This window comes from Protopterus annectens, chromosome 11.part0 (assembly GCF_019279795.1).
Source record: "Protopterus annectens isolate FY-2018-M chromosome 11.part0, PAN1.0, whole genome shotgun sequence".
NCBI lineage: Eukaryota > Metazoa > Chordata > Ceratodontiformes > Protopteridae > Protopterus > Protopterus annectens.
Genome location: NC_056745.1, coordinates 855,010,447 through 855,038,397, shown reverse-complemented (window position 1 = coordinate 855,038,397; position 27,951 = coordinate 855,010,447). Strand labels below are relative to the sequence as shown.

The 27,951-nt window shown below is 41.3% G+C and overlaps 1 protein-coding gene across 2 annotated transcripts in view; it reads left to right on the top strand.

The window, feature by feature from the left end:
• The window catches only part of HSPA14 (heat shock protein family A (Hsp70) member 14), a 580,056-nt gene that overhangs the window by 277,932 nt on the left and 274,173 nt on the right, over positions 1-27,951 (top strand). For both annotated transcript variants that reach the window (XM_044088271.1, XM_044088270.1), the window contains exon 10: positions 23,768-23,870. In XM_044088271.1, the coding sequence (XP_043944206.1) occupies positions 23,768-23,870 (103 nt within the window). The remainder of the gene's footprint in view (positions 1-23,767; positions 23,871-27,951) is intronic.

Sequence of the window (27,951 nt, the reverse complement as noted above, 5' to 3'; positions counted from 1 at the left end):
AAAGTGGATGCCCTTTCATTCAGTTGGAAAACGTTAACAGTGTATGCCTTTCCTCCACTGCCTCTTCTAGCAAAGGTACTGCTGAAAGTCAGATTAGAGAGGCCACAAATTATACTCATTGCACCAGACTGGCCATGCCAGCACTGGTGTTCAATGCTAAGGAACATGGCCCACGGCCCACCATGGATTTTACCACAAATTCCTCACCTGCTCACCCAGCGAGACAATCAGATTCTACACAGCCAGCTCAAGACTTTAAACCTGGCTGCATGGCAAATTACCTAAACAACCAGCCAACATCTCTATCCAAAGCTGTTATGGATGTCATTCTGGAGGCCAGGAGGCCCAGCACCAGGAAAACCTATTTAGACAAATGGAAAAGATTTTGCGCCTGGAAACAGGCTAAAGGCCAAAATCCCATTGATCCAAACATTCCTCAGATTCTACAATATTTAACTTCATCAATTAAGATCCACGCCTCAGCAATTTCAGCTCATTACAACACAGATCCTCCTTTATTTTCACATCCACTCCTAAGACAGTACCTCAGAGGGGCTAAGAACATAAGACCGCCAAGGAGAGCAACAACACCTACTTGGGATCTCAACTTTGTTTTGGAAAAGCTTACACTGCCGCCCTTTGAACCAGCTTTTTCAGCTGATTTAAAATTTCTTTCATGGAAAACTGCCCTGCTACTAGCAATAACTTCAGCTAGAAGAGTCTGAGCTACAGGCACTAATGGCAGTGGAGCCTTTCCTCATTTTTCATCAAGACAGAGTCTCTCTACGAACTTCCTTTATGCCAAAGGTGGTATCCAGTGTGGCCCTAAACCAAACCATTCATTTACCCACTTTTTTTCCAAATCCCCAGAACAAAGAGAAAGACTCCTGCATTCTTTGGACATTCATAGGCAATTATGTTACTACTTGGATAAAACTAAGGCTTTCAGAAAATCTGACCAGCTCTTTGTATCCTATGCTGCAGGATCAGAAGGAAAAGCTATCTCAAAACGGACCATTTCAAAATGGATAGGACATTGCATACGTTTCTGCTACACGCATCATGGGAAACCGGTACCTGCTAACATTATGTCCTACTCCACCAGGGCTACAGCTACATAGGCAGCCTTTCTCGGGGGTGCCAACCAAGGATATCCTGGAAGCTGCAACTTGGAGTTCAGTGCACACCTTCACCGAACACTATCACTTACCTCTATATTCTAAGTCTAGAGCTGGTTTTGCCACTGTAGTTTTGCAGGGCCTACTAGCTTCTTCTAACCCTGTTTAACTCCACCACCCATCCTTAGCTTTGGGTTTCAACCCAAGTGTGATGACTGCAGCAGGGTAACACGATGAACATAGTACAGTTTTGTACCTACCATAAATGTAGATGTTCGAGTGTTCTCCCTGCTGCAGTCCAGGTTACCCTCCTTTCATCCCTCTGAACTAGCTGGACTTATCTATACCTTTCTATCCTATACAACCTCTGTGGTGTATTTGCTTGTGCCTGAAGGTATTGTTTTATTTTTATATGTACGTTTTTATATAGCACTATATATATTGCCTACCTATTGGGGGCACCTGACATCTGGGGCAAGAAAAACTGAAGAAAATGGCATTGGATGCCTCTTATATACCCCTGGCGTACTGACGTTAGGGAAGAAGCGACAGCAACCGACGCCGGACCAAGACTTTGGAACTCGGGCCGACTGCGGGGACCGCCTGACGGCAGGATAACCCAAGTGTGATGACTGCAGCAAGGTGAACACTCGAACATCTGCATTTATGGTAGGTACAAAACTGTACTTTTCTAGAAGTGATAAAGAACAGCTACGTCTTGGAAATAATCAGCCCTTTGAAAATGCTCTACTGTGAAAACAGTCTCTCTCTGTTTCTCTCTCTCTCTCTGTCTCTCTCTGTCTCTCTCTCTCTCTCTCTCTCTCTCTCTCTCTCTCTGCTGAGCTCTTTGGGACAAGCCCAGTCTCTATTAATCAACTTGGCTACAGTGGCTGAGCTTCCACTGGAATGTTTTTTTCTTTCTCCCTCTCTGTTAATCAGTTTTTCAAGTGATAACTGTCTTTGGGGGGAGGGGCTATAGGTACCTTGATGATGATGCAGTACTTGATAGGTAGCTTGAAGCACATTTTCTGGGATCCACATAGGACACTGGATATCAGCATCCTCATTTTTGGAAAGATATTCTGCAAGTTCAGTAAAATAATAATGATAATCGTAATAATAATAATAATAATACTAATGACAACAAGATGCAAGTTTGCATCCTGATTGTGCTTCTTTGCACTGGATGAACTTTGCCACAAACAGATGAGTCCTACCTCCACATAACAGTGCCACTGAGCTCCGGCCTGTGGGAGCTCCCACAGTGGTAGATTGTGTGCCATTGTTTTGCCATAATAAAACCTTGAATCACTGTTCAGCATGACAGCAAGGAAGAAAACACCTATTGCCAAGAATGTGTGTCTGCCTGAAGCAGAGTACTAAATGTGAGTAGTCATGATGGAATACCTTCAGTCAGACTTCTCATAGGTTCATAGGTGTAGACTAAGCTTATGACCACTAGGGTCTTTATAAGCCTAGCTATGCACCCCAAGTGTGACATAAAAAAATTGATTTATATAGGGAATGATTTCATGACTGTCTGTGTCCATCAGAAACATAGGCGCCAGACCAGGGGTGAATTTCTGATTACTTCTGCTTAAATAGGAATATGGAGGAAATCTGCTTTACATGGATGAGGAGCCTATTTCAGAGAATGGGAATACTCTGAGGAACTTATCTGTCTGTCCAACATGTCCTGTTCATTTTGCAAATAGGTCTTTTAGTCTAGTATTTCTGATGCTATTTGTTTTGTGAATATGCAAAAGGTTCATCAAAACCGGGTCCGGGGATGCCTTTTATGCCAGGCAAAGATCACCTCTCAGATGTCTGTCTGATACCAAGTTAAAAATACAGGGCTTTGCAGTGATCAGTGTAGGGCATTATTTACTCCCTGTTTACTCCCTGTATTCTTTTTGTAATGAACCTTTGTAGATATTCCAGTTGCTGTATGTGTCTGGTCAAGTACATACCGAAGGGGGTATTACACTCTATGATGGGTCTGATGAGGGCCAAGTACAGTGGTTTGATCTCTCTGGACTTGGATGCAATGCCCTTGCTTATAAGCTGTACAACATAGTAAGAAAATCATTCAACCTTGGACACATGTTGGTCAAAATCTAGGTTACTATCTTCATGAGTTTCCAGATCCCTTAGCAGTGAATCATATTTTAGGGGTGTTTTATTGATGACATAGTTATCTGGCCTGGCTGACTTCCCAAAAGATACTATAATGCATTTCATGGTATTGAGTTTTAAGCCATGACTTTGGGATCAAGCATTTATCTTAAGGCTTTCTGAACGGTGTTCCCATCTTGAGGTATTTGATGACTGTTCCAGTTTGCAATCAGCTGTGAACTTGGTTAGGTAGAGGCCTTTAACATTGGCTTTGACATCTGAGGTGTAGATGGCACAGAGGAGTAGGTCTAGTACAGAGCCTTGGGGGAACTCCACTGGTGACCTGCCTGTTTGTGGAGGTAGCCCCATCGATTCTAACCTCCTGGCTCCTATCAGTGATCCAGCTAGTAATCCAACACGTTATAAAGGGGTTTATACCTAGTTCCATAAGTTTGCTGACAATGCCCAAGTGGGATATTGTATCAAATGATTTATCTAGCTCTAGGTAGGCAGTATACACTGTTTTCCCCTCAACTATTGCCGTGACCTTTTCAGAGAAGTGCACTAGATTCAGTAAGCATGAGATTCCTTTGACAAGGTCAAACTGGGGTGGATCCAATGTCTGGAGTTCTCCTATGAACATGTTGATAATTTCCATAATTCTTTCCATGGGTTCGCAAATAATACTATTCAGATTAATGGGTCTGTAGTTTCTAGAATGTGTTGAAAATCCCTTATGAAGGGGGATAAACGTCACAGTCCTCCATTCACTTGGCAGAAAGCCTGTTTTAAGACTGTAGTTAAATAATGGCTTCAGGGGTCCTGATAATTCATATTTTAGACAGTTCAGGAAACATTTTGGGCTGTGTTGTTGGCTTTGGAGAGTGCAGCTAGTACATGCTCCCTCACTGCAGTTGGAGTGGTTGAGTTTGAGGCTAAGAAGGGGTAAAGAAGGAACTGAATTTGTCTGCTAACAGGTTCACTACATCGCCAGGGTCCGTGAATGTAGCACCATTAATCACCAGTTCAGTTAATGGGTATATGGTGCCCTTGAGATTTCTGACATAGCTGAAGAAGGCCTTATGGTTTTCTTTCACGTGGGAACCTATCTTCATCTCAAAGATGGCTTTGCTTGACCTAATTGTCCCCCTTAATTGCTTATTTAATTTGATGAGAGAGTTTGTACCTTTGTGGTACATACCTATTTCAGTCTTGGTTTACCCTTTGTGTGATGTACATGTTTTTGGATGTGCATTCCTATTTTTAGGCTAGATTTATCCTTTCATACAATTTTCTGAACAGTCCACCACCATCGCACATAATTTTGACGCTATTTAATATACAGAAAACCAGAATACATGACCATAATATCAATGGCACAAAGGATCCATATGTTACATCACCCTTTTTCTAAAGCTAAAATAAATGACTTTGTGAAGTAGCTTTTTGCATTCATCAAATTCCAATGATTGTACGTTGTCTTTGATAGTACGTTCATAGTTTTGTTTCGTTTTTGTCAGTTTTTAACTTTTGTTTCAGTGGTGTCCCACAGTCCTACTGGAAGTGGGAAGAATTATATGCTCATCTCTGTTTAGATTTTATGCTAATTAGTTTCCCAAATTTTTGGCAAAGTTTATCTGTTTATCAAGAGCCTTTGTACCCATTTTCAGTGAATGCAAGTTGAGAGGTATGCCTCGTACAGTGGGCAGATTGCTGTTAGCTGCATTTAGGATAGTGTGGTATGTTGCTTTTCTTGTATAGCAGAGGAAAATTGGTAAAGACCGTTTTCCACTCTTTTTACAAGGTATATCAAATACTACACATCTCTGACATATAGCCACCAGCTCAGTCCTGCAGTGTAATATACAGGCATACTATTTTAGCTACAGATTGTTTTTACCTCTCTTGTCCTAATAGAGTACCTGACCCGTACAGGAAACAGTGCTGAGTATTTGATAAGGTAGGGTACATGCAGATCCTGGCTGCGGTAGCGTACTGCAGAAAACGTCTATGTATTGTGTAACAGTAGTGCATTTCTTGCTTAAGCATTTTGTTACTGCCATGTTGGCAAACTACCTGCATAATGAACAGCCTATTTCTGGCACTGCACACTATATCTATAAGCAGCCTGGTATATCTCTTACTCTTTGTTTGCACTTAGCTATTCACAGATGTGATTATGTATTCTTTAAGTATTTGTTTTTAGTTGGTGGATTTGGTAGCTATTATTTTGTCAGCTATGAGCATCAAGCCTTGACACAGCTTTTGTCCATGAACGGAAAACGGTACTTTGCTAATAATATTTGCTCAGGCCAAACTTTTATTTTAGTGTCTTTCATTAGTTGCATGTCTAAATATTGTCAGTATACTTCTAGATTTCTGTTACTTTTTTTCTCATCAGTAGTACTGAAGTATTTCCTAAAGAATCTTTATTCTTCAAGCAGCTTTTTATTCTTCTGTGATGAATATTCTGTTCTCATTTGTGTTTGTAGTATGTAGTTCATTAAGTGGTCTGTATTCCAGTTGCAGTTCATTTTTCTGCAGGTTAAGCTACATAGGATCATAGGAGGTTACTAGACTAATGGTCCTTGGGCCCTTACAAGACTAGCCAAGAGATACAACCTCATCAATCTCAAATGTGCCTTATACGAGAATGTTTGAATGTGCTTTGTAAGGATTTGGTCTGTTTCATGCAAACCCCTTCATAGTATATGGAATCTGTCACATCCATAAGATGTTGTTTGATGTTTTTTTCTGTGTTTCAGCATCTCTCTTATACCTTCATAAAAAGATCTGGAGCTTAGACCAACTGATCTTTTCTGCAGTAGGATCACAGCTGCTGTACCATTCTGACTGTCAACTAATTGCAACAGACCCTGCTTATTCACCTCATAGCGATTTTAATGTTGGATCATCTGTAGCTCGGTTTTTGAACATTTTTGTGTTCTTTTCCTGTTTCTTGATATATTTCATTGCTGCCTTTTGGTCAGACAGCTTTCTTATGTATTTGTTGTAGGATACTACATTATTCTGCGGTAGCGTTGTTGCCTTACAGTTAGACGTTGCCCGTTCGATTCTCAGTTAGAGCGTCTTCTGTGTGGCGACATGCGTGGATGGGCGTTCCTTCGTTGAAGGTTGTGCGTTAGGCCCGGCAAGCCAGCACGTAAAAATGTACTGCCAATCATTAGCGGACCGGAGTTCCGCTGTGGCGACCCCTAACCGGGAAAAGACGAAAGACACAAACAAACTACATTATTCCTAGAAGTCTTTGTAATTCCTGTTTTTCTTCAGATTTTGGCATTAATGCAAGTGCTCAGTTTTTTATGAATTAGGTTTCAGACCATCTGACATTACAACATGACCTATTTTTCCAAGCTTGTCACTGTTCACTAATGTACTTAGCATCTGCATCAGTTCCTTGTTGTGTTTTCATGTCTGACCCCACCCCAGAGTTGTAACTAGGGTGGAGTGAAGGAGGCAACTGCCCTGGCACAAACTGTCAAGAGTAGTCGTATGATGGGAGTGCAGTAGCAGCATTGATTTTCAAAGCCTAATGCATATTGCAGCTTCATAAACAAACACCAGTATATTATTTTTATGCTGATGCACTCTGTGCATTGTGGTAATTGAAGTGAGCTGTTTGTAACATGTATAGCATGCATCTTGCTGCAGGTAGAAGACAAAATAACTTTTTTCTTTTCAACCTTTGAGAAGGCCGTTTTTTTTTTCTTCCTTTTGTTTATCTATTTATTGTGCCAGTTTAGGGAACTTCACAGGGTGCCATATGACTTAACTATTTTTCTGCAATACACTAACAGGTCCTCAGTATTTTCAGGTATATGTTCACAATACCTTCTCCTCTAAGCCCTCAGCTACTTGGATGGCAGCTCTTTGAAACACTTCTTGTGCTGTCAAATACAACACAGAAGTGCGAATAATTTTGCTAGATTTGATGTTTCTTTTCATCTTTTTTATAGTTGCTTTACCCTGGTTTAATTGAATAATGAGGAAAAAACTACTCATTTAACACTTTTGAGACAGCTTCTTCAAAGGATGATGTTTTCTTTTATTTAGTCCAGATCAGTACCTGTGCAAAACCTGTCTTCACAACCATACTGTTAACCTGTTTTGTTGCATCTTATTACTTCTGAATTACACCTAAGATATCAGTTTCATTCATTTTCTGATGTTATTGTACTCCTTAGGGCTACAGGTGCTTTTTTGGAGGCTTCTCTATCAGGTACTAGATCAGGACTTGTTTTTTATAATACTCGTGACAGCTAGCTTTCTAAGCCTGTAAGTTAATTCATCATAGTTGTTTAGGATAGCTTTACTATGGTTCTGCACATTGTCTTGAAATTCTTCTTGAGATAGTGATGGTTTTTGAGCGCATGTGGTCTTTGCTTTTGAGCTGTGACTTTATCATGCCTAGCTTCTCACAAGCTGTGTTGCTCAGAATGTGTGGATAATTCACAATGAGCTTCTTTCTGAAAATGAATCAGCAGCAGGTTCTGAAGTAATACTGCTCCATGGTGGCTTGAATAGATTAACATTTTGTACAGTTTTTTTCAGAGCCACCGAGCCATAGCTGTTTAAAAGTATTTTCTAATGAGATACTCCTTGCTGTACCTGTGTCTAGTTTAACTTTTGCATTCTAACCCTGAATACTTATTTCTTTCCAGAAGTCTGATTTGCACTCCTCCCTCTGCCTCACTGCCATTTTTGAATTTTCTTTCAAGTCTTTTCACTTTTACAGTACCAGCAGTCAGTTTTCATCTTCTTTGGAATGTCCTTGTGCATGTTTAAAATGCTCTTTTGTGGGACTAATTAAAGTTTGGATAGTACCTGCTTAGCTTAATGATGCCGGACATATACTGCAAGTTTGAATTAAAACTATGTGGATATGCACACTTCCAGTCTGGATCTTCACATGGAAGTTTTTTGTATCCATCCACAACACATCCAGCATTTGTTTAATTTTGTATTCTTGTCAGACTCTTATTTTATCTTAACATAATGCTGCAGTGGTACAGCGGTAGCGTTGCTGCCTCACAGCAAGAGGTTCTCCTGTTCGATTCTCGGCTGGAGTGCCTGCTGTGTGGAGTCTGCATGTCCTCCCCGTGGTCAAGTGGCCTCCGAAAGACATGCGTGAATGGGCGTGCCTTCACTGAAGGTTGGGCATCGGGCTGGCAACTCGGCACCATAAAAATCTACTGCCAATCATTAGCGGACCGGAGTTCTGCTGTGGCGACCCCTAACCGGGAAAAGCCAAAAAGACAAACAAATTATTCCATCTCTTATTAAACCATGCAACCCACCAAATTCAGACTTTGGCTATGTTCTTCATCTCCTTAACACATACCTTTATAGTCTCAGTAGGATTTACTGCTATTGAGAAGAACATATATTTTATAAATGGCATGTTTGTCTCCCCCCTTCACTGACCTCCATCCCCACTACCTCACACTTCAAAAATCTCTTAAATCACATCTCACAAACACCTGGCTATGCTAATGCATAACATAAAATCAATGCTTTTCTAATTTTCTCACCTTCCTGCCCTGGAGGGCTTACTACTTGCTTACAGATGTTCTTCGTGTTTCACTGCTGCAGTCATTACATTTGGGTAATCCTGCTGGCAGGTTGCCCTCAGTCGGCCTGAATTCCAAAGTCTTGGGTCCTGCATCGGCTGCTGTCGCCCCTTCCCAGAAGTCAGGTCGTCAGGGGTATAAAAGAAGTGGCCGACACCATTTTCTTCTGTCTTTCTTGCCATGTGGTGCCCGAAGCAGAAGCAGTTCGCAAGTGCCAGTTGGCCGACTCCTGAGATTTTCGTGTTCGAATTTCAGACCCAAAGTCTTCAATAAAGCTAAGTACCCCATTGGGGAAACTTTTTTCTTCCTCCAGACCGATGTAAGAAAAAGTAAATAATTGTATTTCTTGTGGAAAGCAAATACCTCATAAGGACTTTCATTCTTATTGTATTCCTTGCCTAGGCCCTGATCACAACATTTCTGGTTGTCAGTTTTGTGCTAGATTTAACCAATGCACTATTAAGCGTCGGTATGATTTTGCTTTAAACTATTTTGGACGCCGGTTTAATTATCCAGAAATGCCGTCGGATAGCCATCTGACTACCGGAGTTCACAAAAAATGCAAAGAAAAAGAGAGATAAACGAGGTCCAAAACTGACTACGACGTTTCCCCTAAGCCATTTGCCAGTTCACCGATTCTCAGTGAGGCGCTTTCACAGCCCCTGACGCCCGTTTTAGCAGGCCGCTACCGACTCCCATGTGGAGCTGGCCATGCTGCTTGAAACTCAAGGTATTGGAGCTTCGGATACTATTCCCTCAGATGAGTCTGGAGCCGCTGAGCAGGTACCGGCTTCTGAGGGTGTTTTCAGACCTAAACATCTTTACATTAAACCGACTTCAGCTTCAAAGGCAAAAGACTAAAGCACCTTCTAAAGCAAGGAAACAAACTCAAGAGCCACATGGACAGGCCTCTATGCCCAAAAAACAGATGCTCAAAATGGCCGGAGACTTGATTACCTTGATCAGGGGTTCCCATCCCCCTCATGAGGCCTAGGCAAGAGACTGACTATGAATCTTCAGATCAGGTTTCTATTTCTTCGGATTCCTCTTCTGATCAGGAATATTCTCTTCCCCCCATGAGGATTTTGATGCTGAAGAATCTATACCTTCAGCTTCTCCTCCAGAGGACTATTCTTTTGGGGAAACCTTGCATACCATGAGGGAGCATTTCCACTGGGAGAGCCAAGATTTTTCAGAATCTAAAAAGAGGCTCAGGGATTTCTTTTTACTACCTGAACACAGGCCTCTAGCCATTCCTCCTGTGTTAGACATTGTAGATGATGTGTTTTTGGAGTCTAGTCTTACCCCTGACTCCTTACCTCCAGCTCCTGTTAAGCCTGACATATTACAGGGTTCCTGACTCTCATAAATTACTTTTTAAAAACCCTTCTGCAGACCCAGAAACTATTTCTCAGGGTCCCAAAGGAGTTACGGCTTCTGCAGCAAAAAAACCTCCAGCTCCTGTTAAGCCTGACAGATATTACAGGGTTCCTGACTCTCATAAATTCCTTTTTAAAAACCCTTCTGCAGACCCAGAATCTATTTCTCAGGGTCCCAAAGAAGTTAGAGCTTCTGCAGCAAAAAACCCTACCCCCTCTGACAGAGATTCTAGGGCACTGGATAGATGGGGAAAAAAGGTTTACACATCTGCTACCTTGGCTATAAGGGCCTTAAACTGTCAGTTTCTTATGCTCAAATATCAGCAACATGTCATGGCATTGCTTAAACAGAAAATGTTGTTAAACTCTGAATGTGCAGAAAACAAGGAAATGCAGGATTTATTGCATGCAGCTGAACAAGTTGGAAAGCATACTTTGCAATGTGGTTTTGATTCTTTGGAGGCCTCCTGCAGGGCCACAGTTATGGGTTCTGTAATTAGGAGGCATGCTTGGTTAAAGGAACAAAATCTGCCTGATCATGTCAAAGTTAAATTATTAGATGCACCTTTACAACATGATACTTGGTTTGGTGTTAAGGCAGAAGAGGTATTAAAGAAAATGGAAGACAAAGCTAAATCTCTGCAAACTGTCAAAGATTTTTTACATGTACAGCCACCTAGGTTTAGTAGGCACTGGCCCTCAAAGAATTGGTCCTTTCTGGTGTCAGACAGACCTCAAAGGGGCAGATCCCAGGCTCAAGGTTCATACAGGTCAAAGCAATGGGGTGCTTCTACCTCCAAAGTTGGAGAAGACAAATCACAACCATACAGGAAACAGTCCCAATGACTTCCCCCTGCCTGCACCAAGCACTTATCTCCTGGCAGCACCCTTAAGGGGAAAATTAGCAGTTTTTTCTCAAAATTGGCACATTATAACCCAAGACAAGTGGGTTCTAAATATAGTGTCACAAGGCTACAAGTTCCATTTTCATACCCTGCCAAACGCAAACGGCTGGACAGATCTGCCAAAAACTCAATGGGCAGAGGCACAAAAACAAGTCTCATCCCTCATGGACATGGGGGCCATTCAACAAGTACCAGAGCAAGAGCAGGGACAAGGATTCTACTCAAGACTGTTCCTGGTACCCAGGAAGAACAAGGCCTGGAGACCAATACTGGACCTATCTATTCTGAACACATTCCTGGATATACCATAATTCAAAATGTTGACTTTGCAGCAGCTTCTGCCCATGCTGGGCAAGAACTCTTGGCTTGTGACTTCAGACCTAAAAGAGGCATACCTGCTTGTCCCAATCAGACAGTCATGCAGAAGATACCTCAGGTTCAAGGCGGGCTCAATGCATTACCAATTATCTGCACTGCCCTTTGGCTTATCTACTACGCCCGGGGTCTTTACAAAGTGCCTGGCACCAGTAATTGCATTCTGCAGACAAAGAGGAATACAAATATATCCTTACTTGGACGACTGTCTAATTCAAGCAGAGAACAAGGACATTCTTCTACAGCATCTGGCGTTTGTGAAAAGACTTCTAACATGCCTAGGGTACACAGTCAATGAAAAGAAATCAAAACTAGTATCCTCTCAAGAGATAATATTCCTGGGTGCATGCTTTAAATACAACTGCCCAGATGGCTTATCTCACGCCAGACAAACAAAGGCAACTGACTACCTATTTCAAAATGTTGGCAACAAAGGCCCAGTCATTTGCAAGAAAAATTCTGCAGGCTTTGGGCTTCATGGCATCCTGCATCCTACTAATTCCATATGCAAGACTGCATATGAGGAAACTTCACTGGTACCTAAAAAGTGTTTGGACTCAACACTGCCACAGCCTGGAAACAATGATTACTCTCATTGTCTGCCTGCAACAGGAGTTTCGATAGTGGGTGAAGGCTTGTCACCAGAACAAGGGACAGCCATTCACACTACCCCCAGTCTGGCAGACACTAATAACAGATGCATCAGATTATGCCTGGGGTGCCGACACGGCAGGAAGATGTATTCAGGGCACATGGTCCTCAAACCAAATGCATCTACATATCAATCAAAAAGAGATGCTAGCTGTTCAAAATGCCCTGACAGCCTTCAAGATCGTACTACATCCAGGACAACTACTGATAGACAGACAACACCACGGTCATGTGGTATATAAACAAGCAGGGGGGCACACATTCTTACCCCCTTTGCAGACTAGCCATGACTTTGTGGGATACAGCATTGACTTACCAAGTACATCTGCAAGCACAATTCCTGCCAGGAAAGGAAAATACTCTGGCAGACAAACTAAGCAGAAACCTCATGGATCCCCATGAGTGGCAGCTGGATCCACAAGTCTTCAGCATAATAACATGGAAATTGGGATGCCTGGACATAGATCTATTTGCCTTCCCTCACAACTACCAACTAAAGAGATTCTGCACAAGAACTTATCACAGACAAGCATGGAAAGTGGACGCCCTATCTTTCAGCTGGAAAAACCTATCAGTATGTGCCTTTCCTCCACTGCCTCTCCTCCCCAAGGTACTCCTAAAGGTCAGACAGGAGAATACAAAGATGATACTGATTGCCCCAGACTAGCCCCGCCAGTACTGGTATCCAATCCTAAGGAACTTGTCTCAATGCCCAGCTTGAACCTTACCTCAAACATCCCATTTACTATCCCAGCAAAACAATCAGATCCTGCACAGCCAACTCAGGACTTTAAACCTGGCAGCATGGCAGATAATGTAATCATACAAAACACACCTCTCAGTAAAGCTGTGATGGATGTCATTTTGGAAGCCAGAAGACCTAGTACTAGAAGATCTTATGTTGGAAAATGGAAGAGATTCTGTGCTTGGAACCAGACACAAGGAACTGATACAGCGGTACCAAATATTCCTCGGATTTTGCAATACTTAACTGAGATGCTGAACAAAGGCCTATCTTTTTCATCCATTAAATTCATGCCTCTGCCATTTCGGCTCATTACAATACTGCACCACCAATCTTTTCTCATCCTTTATTAAAGCAGTACCTCAGAGGGGCCAAAAATTTAAGACCTCCAAGGAGATCACCAATACCTGCATGGGACCTCAACTATGTCTTGGAAAAACTCACCCTGCCTCCTTTTGAACCAGTGGCTACTGTTGACATGAAGTTTTTATCTTGGAAAATGGCTCTGCTCCTAGCAATAACTTCTGCAAGACTAGTTTCAGAGCTACAGGCACTCATGGCTGTGGAACCTTTTATCATGTTTTATCCAGACAGGGTTTCTCTGAGGACAAACCCAACATTTATTCCTAAGGTGGTGTCCAGTGTGGCTCTTAACCAAACTATTCATCTGCCAACCTTTTATCCAAACCCACAGAACAAGGGGAGAGAATTCTGCATTCATTGGATGTACACAGATAGCTTAGATTCTACTTGGACAGAACCAAAGTTTTCAGGAAGACACAGCAATTATTAGTGGCATATGCTGCAGGATCACAAGGAAAGGCTATCTCAAAGCAAACTATTTCAAAGTGGATAGGCCACTGCATTTGTTTCTGCTATTCTCACCATGGCAAGCCAGTACCTAAGGGCATTAGGCCACATTCAACCAGAGCTGCAGCCACTTCAGCAGCCTTTCTCAGGGAGTACCAACCAAAGACATTTTAGAGGCTGCTACTTGGAGTTCAGTGCACACCTTTACAAAGCACTATCATCTGCCACTTTACTCTAAATCCAGGGCAGGCTTTGCCACTGCAGTTCTGCAGGACCTCATAGCCGCTCCTAATGCTGTTTAGCTCCAGCCTCCCAACCTTAGCTTTGGGACTCTACCCAAATGTAATGACTGCAACAGTGAAACACAAAGAACATAGTACAGTTGTGTACACTTACCATAAATGTAGATGTTCGAGTGTATTCACTGTTGCAGTCCAAGTTACCCACCCGCCATCCCCCTTTTTTCTGCTGGAACTTATCTTTCCTTCTCTGATTTATACAACCTATGTGGTGTATTTGCTTGTAGTTGAAGGTAAAGTTTATATTGGTGCATGTATTTTTATATATATATAAATTTTGCCTACCCTTTCAGGGGGGCACCTGACATCTGGGACAAGAAAAACTGAAGAAAATGGCATTGGCCGCTTCTTTTATACACCTGACGACCTGACATCAGGGAAGGGGCGACAGCAGCCAACGCAGGACCCAAGAGTTTGGAATTCAGGCCGATTGAGGACAACCTGCCAGCAGGATTACCCAAATGTAATGACTGCAACAGTGAATACACTCGAACATCTACATTTATGGTAAGCGTACACAACTGTACCTTTTTTTTTTTTTTTTTTACTTCCAACAGTTAAATCTCTTGACTATAGCTACTTCATTTTAGCATGATGTATGTAACCTCTCTCAATGCTGAAATGTATCTTGTCTGTTTTATATTTCTTTTACTGCTGAGATGTACCCTGTTCTGTTTTACATTTCTATCTTATCATGCTAGATTTTGTTGTTCAGTATGTTTTATTCTGTTTTACTACTATGTATTAAATTCTAGTAGGAGCTTTTCTCCCCAGGCCTCCGCTGTAAATGGACCTAGTCCAGTCAGACTATCCCGGTAAACAAATGTAAAATAAATAAATAAAAATAAAGTTGACATTAATTACTAAATTTCTGTCTTCAGTAATGTTGTTTTATCTTTTGCGTCAAGAAAAGTAAGAGTAATCGTCCCTATCACCATGCAGGAAAACAGCACACTGTACCTCTTCAGACTTTTCAGCAATTCCACTTGCAGAGAGGAATAAATGACATTCCTATATCTAAAACTTCCATGTTTCAGCTAAGTTTCCCTGAGGCATAAGAATTCCAGTAAGGTGCAGGTGAGCCATGTTTCCAATGACAGTTGTCCACTATTGAAAACAAAGATATACTTCACTTCTGCAGTTATATTTTCTTAGTTGTTACAGATATTCCACCTTTCTTTGACACAGTGTCTTGCCAGGAGGCTTAAGAAATAGTGTAGTTAAGACGTAAACCTCAATGAATTTAGCTTCAATGAGGTTTATATCTCAACTGAATTCACAGAACAGCTTTCATACCATATGATATAGATCACGATAACTAGCATGGCGGTCTTAACATCATATAACTATGTATGACATTTATCAAGGTGGTTGCAGTAATAGTGGAATTATATTAGTAAAGTGCAGTGCCCATCACTGAAAAGCGCAAAGGTGCATGGAATCTTCATGATTCAAAAATAAATAGGTTTCAGGAGCCTAAGGTATGAACCTACTGACCCCATTAAGTGATTGATAATGGTACTGGAAACTGAAAATCCATTGGCATGTTTTTATATAAGGATTGTACTAACAAAGTACTATATGTATACAGGTGAATCAGAAACTATATAAGCTGTAAAAACTAGATGGTTTTGGGCATCAAGCTGAGACCTGTTTGTAGGAGAGTACTAGGCTAATGAATAGAGAGCCTTTACAAGCCTAGCCAGTACAACCCAATTTACCATGTATATGTCAACTATGGGCATGAGGAAGGCATGGCTTTGTGCCTATGCCATGGTATTTTTAGATTTTACAGATTGCCCATATCCGTAAGGAATGTAGTTACCACCCCCCTGGTAGCTCTGCAGTATCTTGTGTCTGAAATATTGATAATGAGCCTGCATACAAGGCATCATCTCCATATTTCCTGTCCCCATCCATAGATCCATATCAGGATATTTGCTGTCTTGTCAGTGACTGTTGGCAAAGGCTATGCCAGCCTTTTGCAGTGTGTGCATTTACATCATCCAGTGCTAGCAGATGGTTAAGTCCATTTGCAAAGCCAACTTTTCAGGTTTAATAGTTAGTACAATGAGCTAGCCAAGCTATTCGCTATGGAAGAGTTGAGCAACAGCCTACTTTCTCTTCCTAGGAGGTTTTATTTTATCCTTTGGGTGATTTTCCTTTCATAGAGTCCAAGAGATTGCAGCCCGTCATTTGAAAATAGTGTAAAATTTATGTTGGAGTAACATGCATAGTAGGACTTATGCTTTTAGTGTTGTCATTCCGTGTTCCACTTGAGGAAAGAAAATGGAGGCTGGACTTTAGAGGGAGAGAGTAGAGGTGCTCAGTCATCTGATGCAAATCCTGCTATTGCCTGACCTCTGTTCTCCAGGCAATGAACACACCATGGATGGGTTGTGGCTAATAGTACGATTTTGTTTGGGAGATGGGCAGGATTGGTAATAGCAGCATATTTACTCCATGCATTTATTTGGGCCCAGAGAAGACAAAGTTAATGCCTAGAAGATTGATTATATTTACTCCATGCATTTATTTGGGCCCAGAGAAGACAAAGTTAATGTTTAGAAGATAGATTCCCCTAATTTGTGTGTGCAATTTGGAGAAGAAAAGATAATGTAGCAATACTTGATCGCATCATTGTAATAGGGAAGGCGTCATTTTTTTTTTGCATTGGGTACCATTTCCTTCATCTTCCTTGGTGCGCATTTCTCCTGCTTTGTATTATTTTAAGTCCTTGCCATTCTCATGCGGTGGAATTATAAGCTGCGTCATCCATAAAAAAGTTTACACCTCAGCTACTCTCTCAGCTAGAGCTTTAAACTGTCAGTTTCACATGATACAATACCAAGAGTTATGCTTGATCAGTTAACTAAAAGCTATCCTCTGATGACTCTATAGATAAGAAATATGTATTAGAAATGGTAAATAACATCAACAGGTTAGTAACCATTCCTTAAAATGTGGCTATGATGCACTGGAGGCTTCATTTAGATCAGCCATGACTGGCACAGTGATAAGAAGACATGCATGGCTGTAGGAGCAGGTCTTATCTGATCATGTTAAAGCTAAGTTATTAGATGCTCCTATGGATAAGGCCAGTTTGTTTGGTACACCTGCCCAGCAGGTAATGAAGAAAATGGAAGAAAAGGCAAAATCTGTACAAACGGTTAAAGATTTCTTGCAGGTTCAGCCCCCAAGGTTTAGCAGGAACTGGCCTGCCAAAAATTGGTCCTTTCCTGACTCCACTAGATCCCAAAGGGGCAGGAATAGACGTTCCAGAGGCAGAAATCAATCCAGAGGGGGTGCCTACAGAGGACGACAGTGGCAAGGTAATAACAGAGGCACAGGCACAGCCACTACCACTACAACAACACAATCACAGTGACTTGATTCTAACTCCGCCTACCAGGGAACAAATAGCAGCACCATTAGGCGGAAAATTAACCTTATTTTCCAAGAACTGGCACTATATCACAAAAGACAAGTGGATTTTGCAAACCATAGCAAGGTTACGGTTCCACTTCCACACTTTACCAGTCAAAGAGGAATGCCAAATCTGCCTCCAAATCAAAAAAACAGAATGTCTACAGCAGATAATGCAATTAACAAAGATGAGAGCTGTGGAAAGAGTACCAGAGCAAGAGCAGGACAAAGGGATTCTACTCAAGACTGTTCCTGGTACACCCAGGAAAAAGAACAAGGCCTGGAGACCAATACTGGACCTATCTATTCTGAACACATTCCTGGATATACCATAATTCAAAATGTTGACTTTGCAGCAGCTTCTACCCATGCAGGGCAAGAACTCTTGGCTTGTGACTTCAGACCTAAAAGAGGCATACCTGCTTGTCCCAATCAGACAGCCAAGCAGAAGATCCCTCAGGTTCAATGAAGCGGAGCTCAATGCATTACCAATTATCTGCACTGCCCTTTGGCTTATCTACTCGCCGGGGTCTTTACAAAGTGCCTGGCACCGATTGTAATTGCATTCTGCAGACAAAGAGGGAATACAAATATATCCTTGCTTGGGCGACTGCCTAATTCAAGCAGAGAACAAGGACATTCTTCTACAGCATCTGGCGTTTGTGAAAAGACTTCTAACATGCCCACAAAGGGTACACAGTCAATGAAAAGAAATCAAAACAGTACCCTCTCAAGAGATAATATTCCTGGGTGCAGCTTAAATACAACTGCCCAGATGAAGCTTATCTCACGCCCGGACAAACAAAGGCAACTGGACTACCTATTTCAAAATGTTGGCAACAAAGGCCCAGTCATTTGCCAAGAAAAATTCTGCAGGCTTTGGAGCTTCAATGGCATCCTGCATCCTACTAATTCCATATGCAAGACTGCATATGAGGAAACTTCACTGGTACCTAAAAGTGTTTGGACTCAACACTGCCACAGCCTAGGCTCTGGGGCGGGAAACAATGATTACTCTCATTGTCTGCCTGCACAACAGGAGTTTTCGATGGTGGGCGGGAAGGCTTGTCACCAGAACAAGGGACAGCCATTCACACTACCCCCAGTCTGGCAGACACTAACAACAGATGCATCAGATTATGCCTGGGGTGCCGACCACGGCAGGAAGATGTATTCAGGAGCACATGGTCCTCAAACCAAATGCATCTACATATCAATCAAAAGAGATGCTAGCTGTTCAAAATGCCCTGACAGCCTTCAAGAATTCGTACTTCACATCCAGGACAACTACTGATAGACAGACAACACCGCGGTCATGTGGTATATAAACAAAGGGGGCGCACATTCTTACCCCTTTGCAGACTAGCCATGACTTTGTGGGATACAGCATTGACTTACCAAGTACATCTGCAAGCACAATTCCTGCCCAGGAAGGAAAAAATACTCTGAAACTGGCAGACAAACTAGCAGAAACCTCACATGGATCCCCATGAGTGGCAGCTGGATCCACAAGTCTTCAGCATAATAACATGGAAATTGGGATGCCTGGACATAGATCTATTTGCCTCCCTCACAACTACCAACTAAAGAGATTCTGCACAAGGACTTATCACAGACAAGCATGGAAAGTGGGCGCCCCTATCTTTCAGCTGGAAAAACCTATCAGTAATATTGCCTTTCCTCCACTGCCTCTCCTCCCCAAGGTACTCCTAAAGGTCAGACAGGAGAATACAAAAGATGATACTGATTGCCCCAGACTAGCTCCCGCCAGTACTGGTATCAATCCTAAGGAACTTGTCTCAATGCCCAGCTTGAACCTTACCTCAAACATCCCATTTATTATCAGCAAAACAATCAAGATCCTGCACAGCCAACTCAGGACTTTAAACCTGGCAGCATGGCAGATAATGTAATCATACAAAACACACCTCTCAGTAAAGCTGTGATGGATGTCATTTGGAAGCCAGAAGACCTAGTACTAGAAGATCTTGTATTTGGAGAAATGGAAGAGATTCTGTGCTTTGGAGACCAAAGACACAAGGAACTGATACAAGTACGGTACCCAAATATTCCTCCAGATTTTGCAATACTTAACTGAGATGCTGAACAAAAGGCCTATCTTTTCATCCATTAAATTCATGCCTCTGCCATTTCGGCTCATTACAATACTGCACCACCAATCTTTTCTCATCCTTTATTAAAGCAATGGTGATGCCTCAGAGGGGCCAAAATTTAAGACTTCCAAGGAGATCACCAATACCTGCATGGGACCTCAACTATGTCTTGGAAAACTCACCCTGCCTCCTTTTGCAGACCAGTGGCTACTGTTGACATGAAGTTTTTTATCTTGGAAAATGGCTCTGCTCCTAGCAATAACTTCTGCAAGACGAGTTTCAGAGCTACCAGGCACTCATGGCTGTGGAACCTTTTATCATGTTTTATCCAGACAGGGTTTCTCTGAGGACAAACCCAACATTTATTCTAAGGTGGTGTCAGTGTGGCTCTTAACCAAAACTATTCATCTGCCAACCTTTTATCCAAACCCACCAGAACAAGGGAGAGGAATTCTGCATTCATTGGATGTACACAGATGGCTTAACCGATTCTACTTGGACAGACCAAAGTTTTCAGGAAGACACAGCAATTATTAGTGGCATATGCTGCAGGATCACAAGGAAAGGCTATCTCAAAACAAACTATTTCAAAGTGGATAGGCCACTGCATTTGTTTCTGCTATTCTCACCATGGCAAGCCAGTACCTAAGGGCATTAGGCCATTCAACCAGAGCTGCAGCCACTTCAGCAGCCTTTCTCAGGAGTACTACAACCAAAGACATTTTAGAGGCTGCTACTTGGAGTTCAGTGCACACCTTTACAAAAGCACTATCATCTGCCACTTCCACTCTAAATCCAGGGCAGGCTTTGCCACTGCAGTTCTGCAGGACGGCCTCATGGCAGCTCCTAATGCTGTTTAGCTCCAGCCTCCCAACCTTAGCTTTGGGACTCCTACCCAAAGTAATAGCCGACTGCAACAGTGAAACACAAAGAACATAGTACAGTTGTGTACACTTACCATAAATGTAGATGTTGAGTGTATTCACTGTTGCAGTCCAAGTTACCCGCCATCCCCTTTTTTCTGCTGGAACTTATCTTTCCTTCTCTGATTTATACAACCTATGTGGTGTATTTGCTTGTAGTTGAAGGTAAAGTTTATATTGGTGCATGTATTTTTATATATATATAAATTTTGCCTACCCTTTCAGGGGGGCACCTGACATCTGGGACAAGAAAAACTGAAGAAAATGGCATTGGCGCTTCTTTTATACACCTGCGACCTGACATCAGGAAGGCGTGGCAGCAGCCAACCAGGACCCAAGGTTTTGGAATTCAGGCCGATTGAGGACAACCTGCCAGCAGGATTACCCAAATGTAATGACTGCAACAGTGAATACACTCGAACATCTACATTTATGGTAAGTGTACACAACTGTACCTTTTTTTTTTTTTTTTTTACTTCCAACAGTTAAATCTCTTGACTATAGCTACTTCATTTTAGCATGATGTATTTAACCTCTCTCAATGCTGAAATGTATCTTGTCTGTTTTATATTTCTTTTACTGCTGAGATGTACCCTGTTCTGTTTTACATTTCTATCTTATCATGCTAGATTTTGTTGTTCAGTATGTTTTATTCTGTTTTACTACTATGTATTAAATTCTAGTAGGAGCTTTTCTCCCCAGGCCTCCGCTGTAAATGGACCTAGTCCAGTCAGACTATCGATAAACAAATGTAAAAATAAATAAATAAAAATAAAGTTGACATTAATTACTAAATTTCTGTCTTCAGTAATGTTGTTTTATCTTTCGTCAAGAAAAGTAAGAGTAATCGTCCCTATCACCATGCAGGAAAACAGCACACTGTACCTCTTCAGACTTTTCAGCAATTCCACTTGCAGAGAGGAATAAATGACATTCCTATATCTAAAACTTCCATGTTTCAGCTAAGTTTCCCTGAGGCATAAAATTCCAGTAAGGTGCAGGTGAGCCATGTTTCCAGTGACAGTTGTCCACTGTGAAAACAAAGATATACTTCACTTCTGCAGTTATATTTTCTTAGTTGTTACAGATATTCCACCTTTCTTTGACACAGTGTCTTGCCAGGAGGCTTAAGAAATAGTGTAGTTAAGACGTAAACCTCAATGAATTTAGCTTCAATGAGGTTTATATCTCAACTGAATTCATGAACAGCTTTCATACCATATGATATAGATCCGCGATAACTAGCATGGCGGTCTTAACATCATATAACTATGTATGACCTTTATCAAAGGTGGTTGCAGTAATAGTGGAATTATATTAGTAAAGTGCAGTGCCCATCACTGAAAGCAAAGGTGCGTGGAATCTTCATGATTCAAAAATAAATAGGTTTCAGGAGCCTAAGGTATGAACCTACTGACCCCATTAAGTGATTGATAATGGTACTGGAAACTGAAAATCCATTGGCATGTTTTTATATAAGGATTGTACTAACAAAGTACTATATGTATACAGGTGAATCAGAAACTATATAAGCTGTAAAAACTAGATGGTTTTGGTCATCAAGGTGAGACCTGTTTGTAGGAGAGTACTAGGCTAATGAATAGAGAGCCTTTACAAGCCTAGCCAGTACAACCCAATTTACCATGTATATGTCAACTATGGGCATGAGGAAGGCATGGCTTTGTGCCTATGCCATGGTATTTTTAGATTTTACAGATTGCCCATATCCGTAAGGAATGTAGTTACCACCCCCCTGGTAGCTCTGCAGTATCTTGTGTCTGAAATATTGATAATGAGCCTGCATACAAGGCATCATCTCCATATTTCCTGTCCCCATCCATAGATCCATATCAGGATATTTGCTGTCTTGTCAGTGACTGTTGGCAAAGGTTATGCCAGCCTTTTGCAGTGTGTGCATTTACATCATCCAGTGCTAGCAGATGGTTAAGTCCATTTACCAAAGCCAACTTTTCAGGTTTAATAGTTAGTACAATGAGCTAGCCAAGCTGTCGCTATGGAAGAGTTGAGCAACAGCCTACTTTCTCTTCCTAGGAGGTTTTATTTTATCCTTTGGGTGATTTTCCTTTGATAGAGTCCAAGAGATTGCAGCCCGTCATTTGAAAATAGTGTAAAATTTATGTTGGAGTAACATGCATAGTAGGACTTATGCTTTTAGTGTTGTCATTCCGTGTTCCACTTGAGGAAAGAAAATGTAGGCTGGACTTTTAGAGGGAGAGAGTAGAGGTGCTCAGTCATCTGATGCAAATCCTGCTATTGCCTGACCTCTGTTCTCCAGGCAATGAACACACCATGGATGGGTTGTGGCTAATAGTACGATTTTGTTTGGGAGATGGGCAGGATTGGTAATAGCAGCATATTTACTCCATGCATTTATTTGGGCCCAGAGAAGACAAAGTTAATGCCTAGAAGATTGATTATATTTACTCCATGCATTTATTTGGGCCCAGAGAAGACAAAGTTAATGTTTAGAAGATAGATTCCCCTAATTTGTGTGTGCAATTTGGAGAAGAAAAGATAATGTAGCAATACTTGATCGCATAATTGTAATAGGGAATGCGTCATTTTTTTTTGCATTGGGTACCATTTCCTTCATCTTCCTTGGTGTGCATTTCTCCTGCTTTGTATTATTTTAAGTCCTTGCCATTCTCATGCGGTGGAATTATAAGCTGCGTCATCCATATTGTCTGCTAGGCTTTATATTAAGTTTGACTAAGTATGTGTGAATGGAGGGCATCCCCTTGTTTTATTAGTAAATGCTTGTTGCAGCATCTGGCAGATAGTATAGAGGATTTTAACTGTGAGTAGTTAGCAAGCTGCTTCTTGTACTTCAGGGTATGATTGTGTCAACCTCCATTTGCTTGCTTTATGACACTAATCAAATCATTTAACCAGAAGGTGGTCTAGAGCAATTGAGAAATTGCACTAAGCTCCCTGGTACTCTCCTGGGCTCCCCGGTACTCTCCTGGGCCACATGCCTAGCAATTACTTATGAATCTAAAGTATCTCTTTGTTGAATTGCTGGTGAATAAGTTTTTTTATTTGGCCCTGGTGGTCTGGTGTCGATGTTGATTGTCATGACCTTCTGTCTTTATTATTTGTTTGTATACTGTGTGCACATTTTTTATAAATGTTGTATGTACTTCGTGTTAAGAAGTTGTTTAATCCTGTTTACAGATTTGCAGTTCTACTGCAGTAAATTGACAATTGTTACGCTTGCATTGCATGGTAATGAATCTCTTGCAGAGTGGTAAAAAAGTAGACAAATATCAGTTTTTCCACATTTTTGTATTTTTAGGGCTAGATTTGATCTGGTATGCACGTCATTATTTAATCAAAGCATGGAATCAATTGTGAAGCTGATGAAACAAGTGGGACTGACTGCAGATGATATTAATAAGGTGAGAAGTGCATCTTGCAATGCACTAAACATTTCTGTTTCTTGTAAGAATGTTAGTCTTGTACACTTGTCTTTTGAGGCCATTCTGCATTGATTTCAGGTAGATCTCTGCTGAAGAAGAGATCATATATGATAGTTATGCTGCAGGTTCTGAATCCGGGTTCCAGCCTATGAACTGATATCTTAGGAATAGCCTTTCCCTGTTGATTGATATCCCCAAGGACAGACAAAAGTAGTCCCTAGCCTTTATTAAGGATTCCACTGTTATGGCTGCCAGAAGCCAGTCATCCAAATAGGAAAACACACTGGTTCCATGAAGCTGCAGATGGGTCACAACTACTTGGTTAAACAGACAGGAGGATGTGATGAAACCAAAGGGCAGGGTTATGAACTGATAATGGTTTTCCCCTATTTAGAGGTGAAAGAATCTCCTGGATGCTTTGGTACTCTTGTGTAAGTAGGCATCCTATAATTCCATGGAGCACATCCAGTCATGTTCCTGAAGGTACAGCAGAATTAATTGCATTGTGATCATTTCAAACAGAGTCTGTTTTACGAAGTTGTTGAGGCTTCTTGGGTCCAAAATTGCCATGAGGTCCTTTTTTGAATAGTACCTTTAATTCTGCCTGGTCTGGTGTTCCTCCAGATGGCTTTCTTTTGAAGCAAGGAGAGAGGTTTCTTTTTGATCAGTTTCAGCTGACTGGGTGGTATTTCTAGAAGTGCACAGGGGGATTTGGGGGTAGGTGTTTGGGAGAAAGGTATGCAATAACCTCTAGAAGGTATCCCTCTTACACAGGAGATCTGTGTGATGGCCTTGCACGCAGGGGAATAGAGGGGCAGGCAACCCCTGACCCTCCAGAAGGGAGCAGTCTGATAGCCTTAAGGGATGAGTGTGTTGAGAGATGGAAAATGGACTTTGCTTGTATGCACTTCCATGACCTCCGGATCTTTGTATGTAAAAGGGACTACCTCTGTCTTGACTGCCCCCAGAAACAGAGATGTAGAGTTGATGCCATTATTTTTCAAGAAGAAAGATTCGGGCCCCATTTGTTTCCAGTTATAAGGACTTTGTGGGATTTCAGATTTTATTTTTATGGCAGAAAGTGTCTTGCCATCCTTCTCACTCTTCTTCATATGTTATTTAACCATTGTACCAAGCAAGAAGGATTTGTTATATGGGACATTGTTAAAGGATGCCTTGAAATTGTCTGCAAAATTGCACAAGCAGAGCCAAGCAAGTTGTGTCATACAAATGCCTCACAACTTAACCACACTAAAGGTTTGTTCTCATGAATGCTGGAAGTATTAATAATGAGTTGGAACAGTTAAATACGTTTCTAACCTGCTACAACCTGAACATAATAGTTATAACAGAATGCTAGGTGATGGAGTCCCCCCCCCCCCCAATTTAAACACTTTCTTGGTTACAGTTGCATTTATAAGCCTGTAGCAGAAAGATTAATAGACATTTTATCTGGCTGTTTATCCACTATACTAGGCAAGCAGCCTTCTTCCCTCCTTCTGCCAACAAATATAAATTCCAGTATCTTACAAACAAACTGCAGGCCAAAGAATAAATCCCATAGTCATTTTTGGAAACTAATAACTGAGACACATAAAAAACTTAAGTGACTGGATGCAACACAAATCCTTAGTGAACCCACTTATCCAAACATTAAGTAAGAACAGCAATCCCTTTTAGTACTCTTATTTACTGACTTCACCCAGTTCTTCACCTCAGTAAATGTCATACTTGATTTGTCAGTGAACATGGCACTATCACCATCTCTGTCTAATCTTCTCTACTTAAACTGTTGCCATCTTGGGAGATCTTCCATTTGAACTTCCAAAGCAACATACATATTCTAAAGTCTCACTTACAGTCCATAGACTGGTCTCCAGTTTAAACTTTGACCCCAAAATAGCAGTCGCCTTACTGACCCCTTCCTACATTTCAAAGATTTCCTCAGTTAGTTTAGGTTTTATGAGTCTGCCAACAGCGAATTCATACAAGAGCTCCTAGCCCTCCTGAAGCGTCTATGGAACAGGTTCCCCATCAGTGTGAAGCAGAGTTCCTCCCTAACCCAATTCAAGTGCAACTTGGGCAATTGTATGGGAAACCGGAAATTCTGGTTTGGCACCTATGTCTCTAATGGGCACAGGTAACCTGTAAATGGTTCATCTCCCAAACCCCTGCTTACACTTATCAAGGGTATCAGAACTTGTCAGAGATTTGGGATGCATGGCTAGGCTTAAAAAGGCCTTTTTGGTCGTTAGCCTAGTAAGCACCTATGAGCCTATAAACCTGAGAGATGAGGCATGATCTCATCAGAGGCATATTCTGAACAACCCTCTGACCAGGATACTTATTTAGGTATTTGTTTTGTTAGTTAGTTAGTTCGTTATATTTGTTGACTGGGATAGTCTGACTGAGCAAAACCCCATTGTCTGCCCAGGCAAGGAGGGAAAAAAGGCTCCACAGGAAAAAAATTAACAAGATAGGCAGGAAAAAATCGAAAAAAGACAATAGGAATTACCAATAGTAATAATAACAACAAAGTAATAATAGTAATGGCAATAAGGCATTCATGAGAATTCAGAAGTCTACCATCCTTAAAATTGTACTCCACAAAACCCTCAAGCAAACATCTTCTTCTAAAATTAGTCATCCCTTTCCCACATGTCCCCATTACAAAAGGAATACCTCAAGGATTGGTATCATCTCCCTTACTATTTCTCCATATACACCAGTAACCTATCTGTAATCCTAACTGTAGGCGACAAGATCACTTATTGATCTCACCCCTCTCTTAAATCTGTCAGTGTCAATACAAGAAAGAAGTAAAGCAGCTATGTGTTTAGCTTGCAGAAAAGGAACTCATTCTAAACTTAAACTAAAGTCACGTTATTCAAGCCCTCACAAAAGTTGGCTGGGATAGCCACAGACTGTGAATTTCTGATTAATCCATCTATATTTCCACTAAAACCTTTTGCTATCTTGCCATGTGCTTAGAACAAAAGTTTAACTTCCAACAGAATGTATAGATTGCTATGGCAAAACAGGCATTGTTCTGGGTGTGTGGGTCTGGAGAATATCATATTTCCTAACCCCAGAACAGCTCAACCTGAATATTGACTCTGCCACATTGCAAAAATAAATAAATAAACAAATAAATAAATAAAATAAAGCCATGCAAGTAACTGCCAGCAACATCTGCAGATTGGTGGCTGTGATTCTTCTGGCTTTTTATCTAGAACAATTTTGCTTACAGTAAAATAACAAGCAGTCCTTCTCCTAGAGGTCTTCCTGTACATACTTGTCAAAGCAGAGGCATTCAATCCATTTTACCACTAAGCTGTTACTCAGATAATCTAGCTACATCCTCCCTTCCTGAAACTCCACCCCCCACCACACACACACAGAGACTTCAAACAGACTTGGTTAGTGGCCACAGTTCCATCATATCTCCTAAACTCTGGGAATCCTTTCCAGTGTCCTATATAACTAGCAATTTCTAGGTTTTTAAAAATCACCTTCAGTAAGCAACCACTTTATTATTGTTTTTGGAATAGTAACCCACCTTAACCCTTCTATTCTTCTCATCCATGTTTAGAGTAAGGAATTTCTCACTTGCTCACAGAACAAGAACGCACAAGACATGCTGAATGAGGGATACTTTCACTGTTGCATCCCAGGTATACACTTATGTATTTATCCTCAAAGATCATGTGCAGCTAGATTACTTGCATGGAAAAGGTCTGGACCAGTAGGTGTCCTCACATAGCATCAATTATGTTACAAGAAATAACAGAAGCCACTAAAATTCTCTCTTATTTGTACAACTGTTACTTTAAAACCAGTGCTGTTTCTTAGAGGTTGTTGAACACCTATGTGGACCTGTGTCATCACATCTAGGATAGTGATGATAGGAGGTCAGGGGTACTGGCATTTAGAATGACCCAAACACATGGAGGAAAGAGAGGAAGCAAACGGTCAGAATGGTTGCTCCAAAATAACTAATATTTAATAAGTACACAACACTGTGCTGCTGTAGTCATTAAATATTACCAAAATCCAAGTA